This window comes from Neophocaena asiaeorientalis, unplaced genomic scaffold, assembly GCF_003031525.2.
Source record: "Neophocaena asiaeorientalis asiaeorientalis breed wild unplaced genomic scaffold, Neophocaena_asiaeorientalis_V1.1 scaffold145, whole genome shotgun sequence".
NCBI classification, from domain to species: domain Eukaryota; kingdom Metazoa; phylum Chordata; class Mammalia; order Artiodactyla; family Phocoenidae; genus Neophocaena; species Neophocaena asiaeorientalis.
In genome coordinates, this window is record NW_020172629.1 from 4,143,863 (window position 1) to 4,163,666 (window position 19,804).

Below are 19,804 nucleotides of genomic sequence, written 5' to 3' on the forward strand. Positions count from 1 at the left end.
CCCCTACCTTGCCCAGGTGAGGCGTCCCTGCGGTGGCTGGCCTGGAAGCAGGCACTCTGGGTGGGAAAGTGTTTGCCCCCAGCGGCCCTGCCCATCCTCGGGGGTGGAGGGTCGGGAGGGGCTGTCGACAGTGCTGGGCGGGGAGGCTGTTGAGCGGCCCGGGATCAAACGAAGAGCTGGGACGACTTTCTTATTATCTGCCCCAAGGCTGCAGAATGTCACCATCCTGTCCACCTAACTCCTCAATAAGCTGCAGGTGTCTCCAGTGATAAACTGTTGGCAAGACAAACGCCGATTGAGTTTCTTACGGCCGGTGGCCTCCATTCGGTGCCTCATCGGCCTCTCTGGGCCCCGCCCTGCACAGCTGACACTCCTTCAGGAAGTGACAGGTCACGAGCCAACTCTATTCCGGGGACCACGCTGACTGCGCCATCAGTACGACATGATTGCGGTTAAGAATGTGGATGGGTGCTTTAAGGAAAAATAATTTTTTTTTTCAAGAAAGTGAAAATAGATGAACTGATTGCCCCCAGTAATTGCATCTTCCCACAGATCTCTATTATTGTTTGGTTGAACAAAAATACACATTTTAACTGCTAAACTGCACTGACTACAGAGTCTTAAGGACCCGAATACGAGGCAGCTGCACTGGGAGACGTGGTTAAGTCGCCCCGTGACTGCAGACGGCTTTCCCCGGGGCCTCGGGAAACGCACTCACTGGGGAAAGGCTTTGAGGATAGCGTTCACCTCCTCGGCCACGGCCGTCAGCGCAAACTCGAACTGCTCCTGGAGGGACAGAAGGAAGGAGATGTGAGTGGGGGTCCCTTCTACGCCAGCCTTGGGCTCCCGTGTGTTACTCTGCAGAAAGAAACTGTTTAGGAGAAAAAGGGAAAGGTCGCAGATTTCCGTGGAAAGGAGAACAGGGCACTGGTTTGCAGGATAAGACCCAATGCCAGCGAGCCACGCTTCTCGTGTGGGAAAGTCTCATTGTTTATGGCTGCAAGAAGCTGCCAGTAGACACGTGAGCGGGACAACGGCTGCCTGAGGCTCCACGCGCCCCGCCAGGCTCCTTCTGACGGCAGCGCCCAACGCGCGGACCCCCCGATGGGTGGGGCTGGATGCAGCTGCCGGTCCTTCCTAGACTCGCCACGAAAACGGTCACAATCACGACCCCTCGGGGTTCCCTGGCCTCAGGGTGTAAAGTGTGGTGCTTTCGCTGCTCTGGAAATCCGCCCATCACCCAGCTCAACCCGCTTCCGCTCCGTTTGCTAGGAACCCTCACGTCACCCTCAACCGTCCCAACTTAAGACATGCGCGCCCATGTGCTCACGGACACCAGCGCACCACGGACGGGACACGCCTCTCGTGCAGCTGAAACCTGCCAGGACTGTTGGGTAGAAACGAGGGGCGAGTCCAGGGTGCCGGGACCGTCCGCTCCTCCAGAGACCAGGGCTCGGCAGACAGTGGATGAGCCCACGTCTCCCGCAGGGCTCCCCGGGCTCCCGGCTCCACCACCTCTCCCGAACGCTGCGTGAAACACTCAAAAGTAGTGTTATCAAGCACTTCCCACTACACCAAAGAAGTCACAAAAATAATAAACTATGCAAATGATCACCTAGCTAAGGATTTTTGATGAAGGAAAGCCCTACACTTGATAATTCCAGTCATAAACAGACTTGAGTCCAAAGCCCAAAAGAATGATCAGTTTCCACTTTGAATGGCCAGTACGTAATAGAAACGTAGAAACTAGCTCCAATTAAAACAGCAGACTCACGTATGTAGAGAACAAACTTGTGGATTCCAGCGGGAGGGGAGGGGAGGGGTGACACAAGGGTGGGGGCGTGGCAGCTGCATCTGCGGGGTGGAAGAGGCTCAAGAATGGACCACACAACACAGGGAACAAAGCCAGCCCTCTGTCACAGCTGTAGGTGGAAAGTAACCTTGAAAATTGTATAGCAATTAAAAAATTGATAGTAAATAAATAAACTAGCTAAAAAGATAAAACAGCAGAGAGTCAACCAAATTTAACGCTCACTTTGGGACAAAGGCCAGTTTCTCACCAGTGTTCCTCTGGCCTGACACTGAAGGGATGATCTGCCGGGTTCTAACTCGGAGCCTCTGCTGGCGGCCACGAGCCTCCCACGGACACGGAGGATCCTCCCGCGGAAGAGCCTCCCGGCCCGTGTGCAGGGACCCCCTCGGGGCTGGTGCAGCAGGAGGCGCGCCCACGTGGGCCCAGCACACCCCAGCACCGTGTTCCCGCACAGACGGGCCCTCTCCTCCCCTCGAGGCCTGGTGCTCAGGCCTGCTGCCACCAGGACCGACGTGCCCTGGGGAAGCCGCCCCACGCCGCCGTCTCTTGAGCCAGCGGTCGGCCCAGCAGGGTGTGTCACATGCAGGACTTGGTCCAAGACACGGGAGCAACCCCATCAGACGCCTCCTCCCAAACGGTGACTTGCCGACGGGCAGACCAAGGTCCGTGATGACTCAAAAATGTGAGAACATGAAGGGGGCTCTTTGGGAATCTCACTGTACATTTCCCACGCGTGTTTATACGGGAATCCACCCTAGAGCTTGTCTTCAAAGGGAGAAATGGACAAGCAAGAGATACGCACTGTGGCCTTGCTTATATAGGAAGACACCGGAAAACACCCAATGCCAAAGAGAAGTAAATTATTTTATAGAAAAGTGTCTAATAAGAAAGCCAGCATTTCTGCTACCACGTGAAGTGACAAAGGCGGAGGCAGACCTGCCCCTGTGTCTTGACCGTAATCATTTAAACACTCTCCGTTCACAGGACCACACAGAGGACCGGGCTGTGGGACGAAGCAGGTGCAGTTTAAGCCGCTGCTGGGGAGACCGCGGGGTGGAGGGGACGAAGGTCTGCGGGTTCCACGCGATGGTCCCCGCTCAGCTGCCGAGAGGGCTCTGACGGCAAAGCCCGGAAGGCTGGGCCCTCGGGGCTGGACCGTGGTGAGAGGGGCTGTCAGCGCCCGGCCCTTCATCCTGGAAGGCTCCGGCGCCAGCTGCCCCCCCAGCTGCTCCCCCGTCACAGGTGGGGACTGTGTGTGGCCCACATTTTGAGCAGCGTCGCCTTAGCTGAGATGCCTGGGTGGGGATGCCAGAAATCGGGAAGAACCTAGCGTTTGAAGTCCTTTTAAGATAGCAATTTACTTTAAGAAAACTGTTAACATAAAGGCAGAAGCTGTACTTAATGAATACAATTCAATAAATGACAAGGTGAGCGTTTTGGCCTGGACTCAAGCTTAGGACAAGAGCCATCTGAGCAGGGAGGACTCGGGGCGTCCTGGCTGTAACACATCTGAGCTGACTGCGTTTGCAAGGATAGGAAATCGGAGAGAGGGCTGGGATACTGTAAGCAGGAAGATGTGCTAAACACAGGAGACTCGCGGGACACGGTCCGCTGTCTCTCCCAGGGTCCCTGCCCCTCCGCGTGAGGAGCCGCCGAGGCAGGACGTCCGAGCCCTGCGTCCACACAGGACTGGGCAGTGTGGACCTAAAAGGGGTCAGGACAGAATGCCCTCTCCCAGCTCCACCCCTGACCTCGGACACCAGAGACAGAGATGGGGCACAGGACCCGCGTGCCGTGTGCATGTGTGTACATGTGTGTGCACGGGGAGGGTGGGAGACAGAGAGACGGAAGTACAGAGAGGGACGAAGAGACAGAGACAGAGACAGAGAGACAGAGGGCTTCCCTGGTGGCGCAGTGGTTGAGAGTCCGCCTGCCGATGCAGGGGACACGGGTTCGTGCCCTGGTCCGGGAGGATCCTACATGCCGCGGAGCGGCTGGGCCCGTGAGCCGTGGCCGCTGAGCCTGCGCGTCCGGAGCCGGTGCTCCGCGACGGGAGAGGCCACAACAGTGAGAGGCCCGCGTACCGCAAAAAAAAAAAAAAAAAAAAAAGAGAAGAGACAGAGAAAGACAGAGACAGAGGGAGAGACAGACAGACAGACAGAGACAGAGGGAGAGACAGAGAGACAGAGACAGAGGGAGAGACAGAAAGACAGAGACAGAGAGAGAGACACACAGAAACCGGGAGGCGTAAATACGCCTCCAGGAAGGCGAGTCGGGGTGTCAGGGGCAGACCCGAGCAGTGGGAAACACAGGGGGTGAAGTCAAAGTGCAGAAAGGGGACAGGCGGGTGGGGGGGAGGCAGTGCACGGAGACCACGTGGACGCACATGTGTGTATCCCAAGGGGGCAAACGTGACATCATTACTTGGATGTGACGGAACACACAAGTCGAATGGCTTTTATTTCTAAGTGACAACTGTAAGAGGAAGTTTTATGATGCAAAAGCAAGCGTCAAGGCCTTTGATTAAAAGGGCACGTTTCTTTCAGGAGATGCACTGAAGGGGAAGGAAGGAGTCTGTTTACAAGACACACACGGACGACAGCTTCACTCATCTGTATTTTAATTGCAGCCCCTGATTTCACCTCTCTTCCTAAACATGAGCGTTTTGCTGGGCCTGTCATGGACGTACAGTGACGGGGTCGTGTGGACGTCACGCACCCACGTGCCACCTCTGCCTGGATGTCCTCTTGCCCTTGTGCCGCCTCCACCCCGCAGGGCTGGGTCTGTCCTCTGAGTGTCTGAGGGGGCACAGCCGTCCACCAGGCATCCGTGGTTGCTTTGACTGAGAGCTTGCTTCCGGGTGGAAACACAGCTCTCTGTGACTTTTTACAACCTAATGAAGTTCTGTGCCCGGCTAGGCGTCGGGGCTCCGTGGCTGCCCCAGGCCCCAGCCTCAACGAGCGCAGAGCTTATTAACTGTTCTGACTGTATTCGGCTCACACGATGCGATTTGACTAAATGGGTTCAAATGAACAGACCGTGGATGACCTCCTCGTGGCTCGTGGGAAACAGCACTCAGATTTACGGCACTGTTTTGTCCGAGGAAACTTCCTACGTTTTTGTTAAATTGAACTTTAGGGAAAGCTCAGTTTCATGGAGTGAGATGTTGGGCAGAGCAGCCATCGATGAAGAAAGAACGGGGGCGCCTGTGTGTTTACTATGCGTTATCCCTGAGATTCCAGGAGCTGAATTTCTGCTCTGCACGGCAGCCTCGGAGAGCTCACAGGCAGCCCAGGAAAAGGGCGGGTGTCCGGGGCAGTCCATCCACACAGGAGGTCACAGCTTGCCAGCCTCTGCCGTCTGGGATCACCAGAATGTGGGGGCAAAATCCTCTGGCCACTAGTGTCCCTTCGTCACTTAAAGAAATCAGGATGTTAGTGACTATAAGGTACGTGATGCTAACACAGGGCAGTGCCCCTTCCTCCAGGCAGGGCTGGAAGACCACCCCTCTGGGCTCGTTCTGGCCAACGGGCTGCAGACCACGGAGGGCTGAATGGGGTTTGTAATGTATTAGGAAATTTTCTTTTCTGTTTTAGGGAGAAGATCCGTCTTCTCAATAACTGCCTAGATCCATCCCAGAGTGCGTGTGTTTTGAGGATCCTTGTGGCGCAGTGGTTGAGAGTCCGCCTGCCGATGCAGGGGACACGGGAGACGGGTCTTGCGGGGCGGACGGGGCGGACGGGCCTGCCTGGGAGGGGCCCCGCTGCAAGGAGGGAAGCGACGGGTTTGATTTAGGGTCCTGAGTATTATTCACACAGCAGTCAACGGTGTGACAGGGAAGGCAGATTTGACCAGAGGCAGAATCGGCTCTTCATTCCTGGCTGTAAGTCGCCCCTGCTGCCCCAGCCCCGGTTCCGGGACGTGTGAAGTTTGCAGCTGCTGGTGGCCATGTAGGGCCCAGACCATCCAGGACAGTGAACCAACCCCACATTTCTGGATGACCAGGCCACTACCCCCAGCACGGTCAGCCCCACGGGCGCTAAACCCGTGGGCTACAGGGCGCTGTGTTGTGGTAAAGCTGAACCACAAACAAACAGGTGTGAGCAGGGTCCAGCTCTCCCCAGGACGCCACCACTGCCAACGGAGAAAGAGTGACCAGTGGGGAATGCTGGCGGCCGCGCCCTGAGCCCGGGGGCCGAGCTCACACACCTTCTCCGGTACGCTCCTGTCAAGACGCACACCCGGACCCCATCACGGGAGCACCGGACACACCCCAGCCAGAGAGAGTCCAAGAAGCACAACCAGACCTGGCCGGTCCTCAAGGCCACGGTGCTGCCCACCAGAGGAGGCGAGGGGGACGTGACCAGTGAACGCACCGTGTGGCCGCTCCTGGAAGGGACCCTGCTGCAGAGAAAGGTCCCTGGGAGGTTTGACGCGGTCCGTACGTGAGTCAGTGGCATCGAATCAGGGCCAGCTTCCTGGCCTCGCCTGCCCCCTGTGGTTACGAAGCGTAACCGTGGGAAGCTGGTGAAGGGCACACGGGAATTACTTGTATGTTTTCTGCAAGTGTTTGCAGGTCTGAAATAATTTCAGATTTCAAAAAATCTAAGAAAACATGAAGTGTGCGGTGACTTTCACATAAGATTCCACAGAAGGGTCTGGTGACAATGCTGCAGGTTCTAGGGCCCGGAATAAAGCGGAGGGACAGAGGGGCCGTCGGTGCGGGTGCCATCAAGCCGCTCCCCCCCTGCCCCAGCCCAGATGCGGGAAGAGATCAGGGCAGCTGCGATCGCCCGCTAGGGCTGGGCAGAGTCCTGACCACTGAATGCTTCCTCTGGTCCTGCTCAGAAGAGGTTTCTGTTTCTACAAGAGAATTAAGCTGGTTTTGGTTTTGCCTCAGTGCTTGGGGCTCCGACAACGCGGAACCAGCCAAAGGGCCCTTGCGATGATCTCCAAGGTCACAGTGTGCTCGCTGGACTTACCAGGCTCCCGGCTTCTCCCTCCTCAACGGAGTGGGCGGCATTTACACTGCTCTCTCTCCCTCAGGCTCAGACACTGCACCGCCCTGCTTGATTTCGCATAGCGACAGCGAGGGAGGGACAGCGTAGGAACTGCTTGCCCTTTGTGGGGGACAGCGAGACCCCGAGGCAGGACGACTGGGGCCCCAGAATCGTCACCACCAGGCACCAAAGCACAACCTGGCTTGATTTCACAGGCGAGCTTACGATAACCTAAAGTCTCCTCGAGCACAGAGCAGCGATTTTGCAAGGGCATCTTTCACGATTTGTGGCCTTTGGTGGAGGCGCTAACGGCATCGGAGGGTCAGGACTCCGCACTGGGAAGAAGATTCTGTATTTTATGGCTGCAGGCTGTGTGGGGGTGTTTGTGGCTGGACACAGATATGTCTGGAATGCTGAGAGAATGGGTCATCCCAGTGACCTGCTTCTAGCTCTGGCTGACCCGAGGCCGACCAGGAATCTTTTGTCTTTGCTCCTTTTGCTGCAGACTTGGCCTTTTTAAGTATGCACACGAGCTACTCAGGGTGCTCAGGGACCCGGCAGCACCTGGGGACGTTCTGGTGACCACTGTCCTGATGGCCGCCCGGCAGAGCTGCAGCTTGGAGCCGGAAATACGGGAGGTGGGCAGAATGTTGCACGAACACAGAACATTCCATGCAGGGCTGCCGGCGTTTATCACTGACCTCTGACTATAAAACTGCAATGTTCTCCCTCCCTCCCCAAATCTGGCACACGGAGAGTTCCCAGGGCCTGAGATCCGACTGCATCCGCTCAGGCCGAAATGTCTGGCTGCTGCCGGAGCTGCCCTCGACCCTGCAGGGAGGCGCTGCCCGCGTCCTGCCCCGTGCAGCCCTGGCCTGGGAGGAGGCCAGCCGGCCCGACCCTCGCTCCTCTCGAGAAAACCTCCACACAAAGACCCACCCCCGCAAAGCCCTGGCAGCCCCGAGGACTGGCCGACAGTACCTTTGTCTGAACCATGCGTGGCCTCTGGTCCCTCAAGTGCTCCAGTGTCGCGGCAATGTCGATCTCTTTAGCGCCTGCAACAAACACAAATTGGGCTGAGTTCAGGCACAAGACAGTCCGCGCTCTGCGTCCCTCGCCTGCTGCCGGGGTCCCTCAGGGCTCAGCGGCCAAATGACAACGACAGTCATCCCTCAGCTGCCCGGCTGGCAGGCAATTTCAGGGTTCACACAAGAAAACAGGGCAAGGCGGCTTTCATTAGCATTGATTCAAGAAGGCTGGGCTGAAAAATGTTATCAGGTGCCTATATAGATACCCACAGCAAGCTGTCGCCAGGAGCGACTAAGGCTTTCTTGATTTTTTTTTTTTTTGGTGGCATTTTAAGACTTTTATTTTTTTTGGCTGTGCTGCCCGGCTTGCGGGATCTCAGTTCCCCGACCAGGGATTGAAGCCGGGCCACAGCTGTGAAAGCCCGGAATCCTAACCACTAGGCCACCAGGGAACGCCCACGAATTTTTTTTAAAAGATATTTTTGATGTGAACCATTTTTAAAGTCTTTATTGAATTTGTTACAATATTGTTTCCATTTTATGTTTCGGTTTTTTGGCTGCGAGGCATGTGGGATCTTAATTCCCTGACCAGGGATCGAACCCGCGCCTGCTGCATTGGAAGGCGAAGTCTTAATCACTGGACCACCAGGGAAATCCCAACAGTGTTTTGAGTCATAAGAAGTAGCATATAAACTTTAATTTCTAATGCATAGGGTTTTTATTCAGAGAACTAATCTTATACATCTAAATATTGGCTTCTAAAGGCAGAGTTCCCTGCCTGTTAGAAGTGTGTTCCAAATGTTAAGAAAAGGTCAGGACGCCCCACGTGCTCACGGGTTAGTCGTGTGGCCTAGATCCCCTCCTACGGATGCACCCACCTGACACCAGGTGACTTGGGTGCCACAGAAATAATACTATTTGAGTTTAAAAATGTAACCTTACGGATTCCGCGTATATTCTTGTTTTTGCATCTTGCTAGGTCCTTTGGTAGCTGGACAACAAACAAGACCGGGTCCCAAGCTCGCGAGCTTCTTACAGTTCAGAGGGGAGCATCTCACGTCTGCCGTGCAATCCTGTCAAATGCTGGGGGCTTGGGCGGGGCGCACCTCTGAAGTCGGCCGGGACCCCCCCACCAACCCCCAGTAGGTGCATGTCATGCACAGCATTTTGTCTCACGGTGCAAGAACTGTCACCACTCCCTGTTCAGGGGAAATTGAGGCTCGTCCCGGTCACGCAGAGCAGGTAGCCATGCTCATCGGACCCAGATGTGGAAGCGGGACCGGGCTGGTGGCCACCAGGACGGCTCTGGTCTCCCACTTCCATCACACCTGTGTGTGCACAGCCCTGCCCTTGGCCGGGAGCTGGGAGGCGCGCCTGAAAACGTCCAAGGCCGCGGCAGCCTTAGTGCCCTGGTTCATCCTGGAGGCCTGAGGCCCACGTGGGTGACAGCTGAGCCGCCAGCGCCTTTTTCCGAGCGGCAGGGAGATGTCGCTGGGGACACGGATGAGGATGGGAGGGAAGGTGGGGGGACCACACACTGTCTCAGGGAGAGGGTGCCTGAAGTGGGAGGGGCTGGCGGCTGGAGGGAAGGTGGGGACGGCTGGGAGGAAACACATCCCAACCAGGTGCTGTGCTCGCATCAGGGAAACTGCCACGAGTATTGGGAATCCGGCAGTAAGTCGCCGAGAGCGGGAGGCCAGGATCCGGGCTGACCCCCCTCGGCCAGCACGGTGGCCAGTCCGAGTGCCTCGAGGTGTGGGGACAGTGTGGCGTGAGCTCATCACATCTAAGCCGGCCGTCCTTCCAGACAATGAACGCCCTCCGTCGGGTATGGGAACACCCCAAGCCCCCCTGACTCTTAAATCAAAGTCTTTCTAGGAAGTCTTTCTTTCTGGGGGATCCGCCGAGAAACTCGTCCAGGCGGAAGACAGGGTCTCCTGTTTGCCTGAAGGCTCCTCTGAAGGTGTCAGAAGTTTTCGAAAGCTGACAAGGTCACAAGATGTACAGTCTTGTTTGGGGGGGAACCTGTGAGCCCAGAACAGCCTGAAACAGTGGGTGAAAGAGGGGCTCCGGGGGGGTCCCCCGGCCACGTGTGCAGTGGCCCCCTGAGGGGCCCCCGTGCCAGGAAACTGCTTCCTCATCTCCCCAAAGGAACGTGGAAATGGGCTTCTTCAGGCCACAGGTTTGCCTTAAGAAAGTGAAGTCCTACGTGGAGAGAGAGCAAGGGAGGGGGTGTCCCACCCGAGACCCGAGTTCTCGTCCCCCCAGAAACACCCAGCTGCCGGGTCAGGGTGGCCCCTCTGGACGCAGCACGGAGCTGCTGCTGCTGCTGTTTAATTCCAAGCACGAAGAGGCCCGACTGTGGGCAGGACACGGAAAACGCCACCTGCGTGCGTCCGGGGCGGGCGCGAAGCTCCAGCGGGAGCAGAGCACCGAGGGGCCTCGCGGGGACCCGCGAGTCAGTGCGTGGTGACCGCACGACGCACAGAACGTATTAGCTGCTCAGTGAATGTGACCCCGTGGATTCTGTGAGCAGAGCCTTCTGGGAGAAGTGCGATCTCTGGGCAGCTCTGTCCTCCCGTCCCGTGGACGCCAGGAGAACGAGGTGTGGGGTAGAGGTTGATTCACCAGTTCAGAGACGACCCTAGTCCTTTAAAAACAAAATCCTGAGGGGTCCAGACTTAACCCCCCACTTTTCAAGGTTGCTCAGGGCAGCGTCTTTAGTCCTTGAAACCGGTTTGAAAGACTCTTTCAACAGCCCTTTTCTTCCGAAGGGCTAGTCTGAACAAGAGAACCGGCATGAAGTCCCGAACCCCCCGTCCCTCCTCCGTCACCCTGGAGAGACTCTGCAGGGCTCTGCCTGGGGCCACGTGCAGGTCCCCTCCGAAGGCAGCTCTGTGGGGAGACTGTAGGCCACCGGGTGACGCTCTGATCAGGTGCTACGGACGAAACCTCTCTTTCCACTGCACTCTCCTTCGGACGACTGCTGACAGAGGAAGGAGAAGGCCTACTTAGGTTTTCCCTAGACAGGGTCTGGGGAACGCGAAACGCCCGGGGACCACGTCTCAGATCACGCTTAGCCTGAAGCCAAGGCTCAACAGCGGAGGGAATCAAATTAAACCTTATGAAACCGTACAGCGCTGAAAATAGAGAAGTAACGGATTTATCAGATAGAATCAGTGGTCCGACGTGGATGGCTGCTGTCTCCCTGCGTGTTAGGATTGAGGAGAGTTAGTTATCTGAAGTGTGTGTGCAGAGAGAAGTTTTAATAGAGCACACGTGCAGGATCTTCTATGAGGGGCGGGGAGGCACGGCCCTGCATCCTCTTCGGTGACCCCGAGCATCCCGGTGACCCTGAGGTGCACGAGACACACAGTCTGTGTTTATAAACCAGAGCCTCGGGGCTGGAGGGAGGGGTGTGTGTCCTTCTTCACCTTATAAAAGGCTTTACTGAAGGTAAAAGGATTTGTTTAAATCCCCCAAATAGCTAGGAAGCTCCCTCTAGTGCTTTTAAAATGGAATGCTCTCTACAAATCTCATTTTGCTGATCCCATGTCAAGGTCCAGGCGAACAGACACGTGAGGTGCGGTGCTCACGTCGAAAAGCACGCGAATAGTTAAGGAATTAATTAAAACAGATGCAAATAAAACCCGGACAGAAGACGGGGTGTGATTTCAGGGAGAGGTTTCTGGCATTTTCTATCGGAGAAGCTATTTGGATACGAGAGGAATGTATGTGCTTATTTAAGTCATCCTGCGGTCGGTCTAAGCTGGTGATGCCATGAAGGTACAGCATAGACAGAGGCAGCCTGTGCATTTGGGCCCAGCACCGCACAGGGCAACTGTGAGTCAGTCTGACCCATCTCTCCCGGCACCAGTGACCCAGCAGGTGCGCTGCAGACTCGAGGCCGGAGTGGCCGGCGGGGTCCTGAGAGACACTGGCCAGGCGCCACCCCGAGCGCTGACCAACACACACGAAGGGCTGCCGCTGTGGCCTCCCAGTGTGCTCGGTGGGGTGGGGGGCACTGGCTCCGAAGTTCACATTATTGGTTAAATACACTTTTAAGACAACAGGGGTTTTTAAGCTTTAGATAGAAAAGTATTCACCATCAAACAAGAAACATTAAACGAATTGAGTATTAGCAATATTAAAACAGTTTCTTAGGATGCGAGAGTCAATTCAGAGCGAAAGAAAGCCAAGCATACGGGCCACTGGTGCCTCCTATGAGGCTTGCTCTGACTTCCCCTGGTGACTGCTGGCTAGTGGACGGGGCGCAGGGCTCTCGGATTTTGGCAGCGTGGCCGCGGCTCACGGTCGAGAAGCGCCCCTGTCTCTCCCCGTCCTCCGCGTCCACAGCGTCCTCGGCAACATCACGTAATAAACAGAAATACATTTTGTTGCAGAGCTTTTACCCAGAAGGTTTTGCAAACCGCAGGGATGCAATGTATCCTTTTTTCTTGTAAAAAAAAAAAAGCCATCATGCGTCAAGCGCACGAGAGAGAAAGGCCTTTATTTTGCAGGAGGAAACTGTCTCAATTCCACCCTCTGGGAGAACCGAGGAAAGCTCTGCTCCTCACTAAACACACCTAAAGGGGCGAAGGAAGAGCGGTGACGGTCGTGAGCCCGCAAGGGGCACTGCCTAGGTCCCAGGACGAAGCCAGAGCTGTCTGAGCGCCGAGCCGGGTCCCGAGAGTCTGTGGTCTTCGGCTGAGCTCCGTTTGGGAAGGAAGGGCTGAGCAGTGATGGGCAGGGACAGCGCGAGGCCTCACCCCTGCAATCGGCAGGGCTGGATGTCACAGCTGGGGCTCCCTCTGGGTCAGCAGGATGACCGAGCCTTGACCCCAGGCGCCGCGAGTCAGGGGGCACCACAGCCGGAGGGCAGCCCTCCTCCCGCCTCTGGGTGTCTCTGGGTGCAGGTGCTGCCTCCAGACCCTGGCCTCCCACTGTGCACACACGTGGGCACGTTCCCACACACTCCCCCACGGTGCGCACACACACGCACGCACACACGCACACGCACACACTGTCCTGGGTCTTCCGTGCCGAGCAGTTTCTACTTCATGTTTCTGGATGCTCTGAATCGACTGAAGATTTATCAAAATTTAAAAGGAAGACTTTTTTGCTGGCTTTCTAGATTAATGATCATCTCCCTTTCACAAGGCTTCACTGGGATCAAAGGAGACAAATTGGCATCATATTCCCTTGAAAATCAAGTATCTCAGAACCCAAACAAACTAGGTATTTTTCATGTTTTTAAAAACAAGTTCGAAATCATTTTTCAGGAGAAGCTAGGATGCCTCCAGATCTTTCTAAAAAAATACAAGTAAACAAAAGCAGGACTGGGTGTATTGCCTGTAAAGTTGCCATCACTTACGCTCCAGGAGGTGTCGGAATTGTGTGACGCATCCCGCGATGTTCAACGAGGCGCCAGAGTGTCTATGATGCTGCGCAGGTACCGGCAGCATCAACGCCGAGAACAGCCCGGCACCCAAGTGCGTGCGAGCGCACAGTGGATAAAAAAGAGGGCGTCAGGAAGGGTGACCGTTAAACTGGTCAAGAAGAGATGGACGTGACGGCCACGAGCAGCCTGACAGGCCTCCACGAGCACACCGTTCAGATCACCACCCACCCCGGGAAGGCAGGCGTCACGGACACAGCGCGTGCATGGGAAGGTGACGGCGGGGACCTCACTACCTCCCGGTTCCATCCACGTGACAAGGAACCACGCAGGACGCACAAGCCCCAGGACCCACTCAGGTCCTCAGTGGACGGGTCAGAGTTACGAAGGGGACGAGGGGTGGGTCATCCGGGTGATGTCCGTGGCTGCAGGGAAGAGGCTGGGAGCCCACAATGACACGGGAGTCTCAGGGGAGCGGGGGGGCTCTGAGGCGGTCCTCCCGTGCCTCCCAGGATCTTGCACTTGGGGCCACAGACACGCTCCTGAGCCCCCATACAATCAGAGCACAGGGGCAGGAGGGCGGGCCGGCAGCCGGGCCTCGTGGGACTGATGGCCGCACCGAGGGGCTGGGCCCTTGTTACCCTTGAACCGAGGCCAAGTGCTCCAGGGGAGCTGGACTCTCAGCCACTCACAAAACCCCCATCGAAGGCTCTCCGTGCCCCTCCTCCCACCTCGGCCCCCGAGTCTATGTCTGGTTCAGAAACTGAGGGTGCAGCCGGCCCTGTGGCCTGGCCGGGGACGGGGCTACTTAATTTCTCAGCTGATGGCAGCATGGGGACCACGTTCCTTGGATTCCTCGCACCGTCTCCGCCCATGAAAGGAGAGGCAGGGTCCGGGGAGGCCTCATCGGGCACCGCGAGGTCGTAAGGACGACACAGACGGTCAGCACTTGTCACAGACGCTCTAACACAAGTTCACGCGACTGGCAGGATTTTTCGGGAGGGTCACTAATGCAAAGTGACGGAGGCGTGGTCCTCAACACCACTGCCCACCCACAGAGCGCGGCCGCTCAGCCAGAGCACAGGCCTCAGGGTCCTACTTCACAGTGTTTGAGTCGTCACTGCCCCGCGACCGGGGTTGCTGTGCTCAGGGACTTCCTGCCACCAGGGAGGAAGGAGAGGGGACGGACACTCACTGTCTGGGGAGGAGCCGTGAGCTGCTGCTGAGAGGGGCCAGGGCAGCTTTGCTGGGCCTCTGGGGTCTCCGGGGTAGGGAGATTCTGGGGCGGCGGGCAGCCAGCGATGCTGAAGGACTCTTGGGGCCTCCAAGCCGCGGCAACCCTGCCAAACATGGCCAGCCAGGCCTGCCAGGGGCCAGCAGGACGGACGGTGGCGATGCTCACGGGGACAGGGTGGGGGGCCAGTCTGGGTTTGGGGACCAGAGAGAGGAAAACCTGGGTGACAAGCTGGCTGTCGCTCTTCCGGGCAAAGGAAGCGTGCATGGGAGGGACGGCCCTGGACCGGCGTCGGGTGGGGTCCAGCCAGGTCTCCCAGCTTCTCATCGGCCACGTGGGACCGTGTCCACGGGTGACTCAGGAGGGAGGAGAAGCCATGTGAGCACATCTGACCCATGAGATGCAGGGGGCTCCACACCGGCCAGGAGTGCCCCCTGTGGTGCCGAAGTCCACGGGGCCCCTGTCCGCCCATCGGCAGGTCAGAGAGAGCACAGAACTGTCAGCTTTACCTGCCCAGGAATGATCCATAGGATAGAGACCGTTTAGGAGGCAAAGTGTGTGATTACGGGCTGCAGTGTGGTTCACAAGAGGACCCGGATAAGATGGGCTTAGGATGTTTTCCAGGAACAACTGTCCCATTTTGTCTCGTGTCTCGCCTATTAGTCCCTCATCTATCGTGTCACCCGGGCCTGGGTCACATCCCCAGCGATACTGCTCCCGGGACCCCTGTCCCCACCCAACGAGTCTCAGCTCCAACTGGCCAGATGAACAGACCAGGGAAGAAATATCCACCTGTCACCTCATGGGACACAATTTCTCCAAGTAGAGGAAAGGCCTCACCACCCCACCCTGTTCTGGACACTTTTTTCAGCCTGAAACCTGCATGAGCTGAAGACAAGGCGTCACCGCCTGGAAGCCACGCTGGAGGCAGACTGGTCCGTAGAATTCCTTCTCTGCTGGGTCTTCATGTTTCAGCCACAGACATAAGAACAAGACGTTTCCCCCTCGACGCGCCTTGCTCTGTGCAGCCTGCCCCTCCCAGTTAGTCTTGTCTGTAGAAGTGCCGTCCACGTGCACGGTCGTGGCCAGGGGCGGGCTCGGCCCTTTGTGCAGACCCCTGTGCACATAGACCCCTGGGGTCCTGCCCACTCCAGCCCTTGAATCCAGCGGCACCAAGTCGATCCTGCCGGGACCCGCTGCACGTTCTCCTTCCCCAGCGGCTCCAGATGGATCCGGGTCAGTGAGCCTGTGGTTCCAGGTCCCCGTGGTCTGACCTCTGTCTCCCCTCCCTGGCGGAGTTTCTGCTGCGGCCCTAACAGACCCAGCTACCTGCTCCGCCCCTGTCCCCGGACCAAGCGGCCTGGCCGTGCCTCTGCAGTGCTGCCCCCTAAGCTCTTGGGCTCTGCCATTTGCAGAAAGACCAGGGCTCCGCATCAGCCTGGCCAGCTGGTTGCCTTCCAGCACGTCACCAAACCCCTGGGGATCTGCTTCCTCAGTTTGCAACCAAGTGTCGGAATAAATGAGCCCTCAGGGCCCCTTGGGGCTGTGAGGAACGGGCTACAGACGCGTACGGGGCTCTGTGACAGGCGTGGGGTGAAGCGACCCCGCCACTGCCCCTGCATCCCGGGGCCCCAAGTCACAAGCTGCAGCCACTACCTGCTTCTCTTCATGGAGTGTAAAGCCCAGGAGGACAGATCGTTTCCCTTGTTCACCATGTATTCTGGGTGCTCAATAAGTACTAGGTTGGAACGGCACTTCTGTGTTTCAGCCCGTATTTGCCAAAAGGGGGAACGATACGGCGATGGTGGCCGAGGGGGACAGCAGGGCCCACGAGTGGGGAAAGGGACTGGGGGGCACGTCCCCCGCAGACGAGGGCCGGGTCCTGGGTTCTGCAGGAAGGAGCCGGCGTGGCCCAGAGAGAGGGGCTGCGAACACGTGGGGCCTCCCGAGATCTTTCTCTTTAACATCCCGCTGACCGCTGTGTGCAGAAGAGACGGGCACAGGAGCGAGCGGGGAGGCCAGTCCAAGGCCACAGAGGAAGGGACGGAGGGAGCAGGGCCGAGAGACAGAAGAGAATGGAGGACCGGACACACGTGGACGACCACCTTCAGCTCTGCTCCCTGGAGCACGGCCGCCCAACGGGACTTCCTGCTACGGGTGCATTTTCCGTCTGTACCGCCTGTTTGGTAGCCCCCGGGCACCTGTGTTATTGGGGCGCCTGGCATGTGGTCAGCATTTCAATCTTATCATGTAAGTTGCCACACGTGGCTAATGGCTAATGCCCTGAACAGTGCAGCTCTGGGGGAGTGCTGGGTTTTAAAAGTTCAATGAGCCACGAAGTGTTACTTCTCCCAGAATGGGAGAAAATATTTGCAAATCACACATCTGATAAGGGTTTAATATTCACAATATATAAAGGACTCCTACATCTCAATGACAAAAAACCAAACAGCCCAATTAAAAAATGGGCAAAGAACTTGAATAGACACTTCTCCAAAGAAAATGTCCAAATGGTTGACACGCACATGAAAAGGTGCTCAACATCTCTAGTCCTTAGGAAAATGCAAAGCAAGACCACAGTGAGATGCTGCTTCACAGCCATGAGGATGGCTACTATCAAAACCCCAGAAAATGACACAAGTGTTGAAGGGGGTGTGGGAACTGGAGCTCTTCCTTATGCACTGTTGGTGGGAATGGAAAACGGTGCAGCTGCTGTGGAAAACAGTACGGAGGGTCCTCAAGAAATTAGAAATAAAACTGCCATACGATCCAGCAATTCCACACTGGGTGTATAACCCCAAAGAATTGAAAGCAGCAGCTCAAAGAGATGTTTGCACACCCACGATCATAGTAGCATTAATTCAACAGCTGAAAGGTGGAAGCGACCCGAGTGTCTATAGGTGGATGACGGATCAGCTACCCGTGGTCCCCACCCCTGCAATGGAACGTCATTCAGCCTCAGCCAGGAAGGAAATCCTGCCACCGGCTCCAACACGGTGAACCTTGAGGACATGGTGCTCAGTGACATAAGCGAGGCACAGAAGGGCACAAACTGTCTGATTCCACTCATGTGAGGTCCCAAGAGCTGTCAGATTCACAGACACAGGAGGTACGATGGAGATGACGCATCCCCTTGCACGAGGAGATGCTTACTGATGCCACCATGTGACAGGGAAACAGTAAAGACGACGAGCTTCCTGAGGATGGAGACCCGGAGCTGGACAGACAGCCACGTGGGCACTGCACATCCCTTCACACTCCGTGCTGAGACCGCTTAGGACGAACTCGCGGCCGACGCGAGCTTAAAAGGCATCTCCAGGCGCACCTGCCGACTCGGGCTGGCACCCCATGTCATACCATGAAATCCCAGTCCTGCTGCAGTTCCTGCCGAACGAAAGGAACGGGCCCCCAAGGACAGTCCAGGGCTGCGGACACCCCAGGAGCCAGGAGGCTCAGGGTGGCACGGCCAGCTTCCCAGAGGTGGGGCTTCCTCCGTGGCCCCCGGTGAGGGACAGCCAGTGAGGCCACCTCCAGGTGACCCAGCACATGTGATCCTCAGGAAGCCCCACCATCCGCCTGGCGCTCTCCATTTGTTTGAAAATTGTGGTGAAATATGAAAAACCCTGGGCAAAGAGAGGTCACGGACAAAAACGTAAAAGGCACAAGCTTGGAAAATATCTCGGCTGCAAAACCAACATTGCTACGCTTGAGCTCAGTTTCTAGGTGAGAGAGGAATGCTACCAAACCCTGATTCTGACCCAAAATATTAGCCTGAGTTAGACGTGTGTTCGCAGCCACAGGAAAAATGTGTGGAAGAATTCTACAGGTTGACCCCTGACTTTCCCGCCACAAACCCGGGCAGAGAACCAGCCCCCCCCAACTCAGACTTCAAACCGCATCCTGTCTGCTCGCTGACAGACCAGACGGTGCCGAAAGCCCCTTATGATTCCTGCTGTATCAAAGGCTTTACTCCCCGAAGCCCGTGTGCCCAGCCCAGGCTCCAGGTTGTGGCTGGCTGGGCTGCCCGAGTGTCCCCGGCCAGCCTCAGAGCCCAGGGCCGACGCAGGCGCCGGGCTGCAGGAGAGCTTGGGAGAGGCATTCTTCGGTCCTCCTGCAATTCATTCCTTTAAGAAAAAGGGAATGGGAAGAAAGGTTTCGTGTCCAGGCCCAGAGCCTTTGATCATTTGATCAACGCGGGCCGGCAGTACGGGCCTCCGGCTTCTCAGGCCAGACAAAGGTGGCCCTGGCCGCCCGGCCCCGCAAGCCTGGCCCAGAACAAAACCCCGGCGGCCGCTCGCCGGGGCGGCCTGGGAAAGGCCCACCTCGCAGGCCGAGGGGCCGCCCTGCCCTTTGATCTGTCCCGAGACTGCAGCCTGGGCCCCGGGTCAGGGGATTGCACAGCGCGGGCCCCCGGGCAGAGGGGAGCAGGTCAGGGGCAGAATGAGGGGTGACCAATCTCTGAAAGAGCCTGGAGACCGCCCTCCCGGGTCAGTTCCACATGGCTGGGCTCGCACTGTTGCCGCAGCCGAGCCTCAAGTGGGATTTGACAAGACGGGGCAGGCACCTCGGGCCCAGGGGCAGGCGGGGCGGGGGGCAGCCGGGATGGGAGTCGGCCCCGCCCCCGGGGCTGTGGCACTGTCCCGCTCCAGGTGCCCTCACACCTGCTGGGTGGACACCCGGGTACTCCCCCCCGGCCCCGGTACCGGTACCGCTGGGGCGCCTGTCCTTGGGACGAGCCGGGCGCCATGCCACACGGTGTATACGCAGTGGGTTCCTGTGTCACTTGCTTACACGCAAAGGTGGCACCTCAAACACGCAAGGGGATCTGCATTCTCGGAAGGCATTTGGTTTGATAGACGGGGAAACACTACATGTGACAGCAGACAGGGGAGCAGGATGGGGGAGAAGCAGGAATTCCGCTGTGGGCTGCCGGCTGTAGTGACGGCGCATTTGCAAATGAAGACACAGATACAGTCGATGGGACACAGCGGCATTACTGGACGGGGAACAAACGACCTTTCCACCAAAAAAGTTCGCTTTTTGGATCTGAGGCCAAAACATGTTATTAAAAAGCACCGTCAGAGCATTTGCATTTGCTTCGTTGTTTCTTTGTTTGCACATCACAGCTCGGAGCTACTTCAGGGCGTGAAATACGGTCTCTGGTGGTGTGAGCCCGGCCCACTGTCCCGCACCCCTGCCTCCCCGCCCCGGAGCCGGCAGGGAGCCTGCAGCACCAAGGGGGGCCAGTCCCGGGTCCCGGCTGGTCACATGCTTACTAGCTGTAGGGCTGGTAACGCTCAAGCTCTCTAGTCCTTGTGTGTAACACAATGG

The 19,804-nt window shown here is 57.2% G+C and overlaps 1 protein-coding gene across 1 annotated transcript in view; it reads right to left on the reverse strand.

Annotated features, from left to right (window-relative positions):
- Positions 1 to 472: 472 nt before the first annotated feature.
- LOC112395784 (receptor-type tyrosine-protein phosphatase N2-like) overlaps positions 473 to 19,804 on the reverse strand; it is a 114,935-nt gene continuing 95,603 nt past the window's right edge. The window contains exons 16-17 of the mRNA XM_024739186.1: positions 7,795 to 7,868; positions 473 to 786 (exon numbers count right to left, since the gene is read on the reverse strand). Of these exons, the coding sequence (XP_024594954.1) occupies positions 715 to 786; positions 7,795 to 7,868 (146 nt within the window). The 3' untranslated portion in view covers positions 473 to 714. The remainder of the gene's footprint in view (positions 787 to 7,794; positions 7,869 to 19,804) is intronic.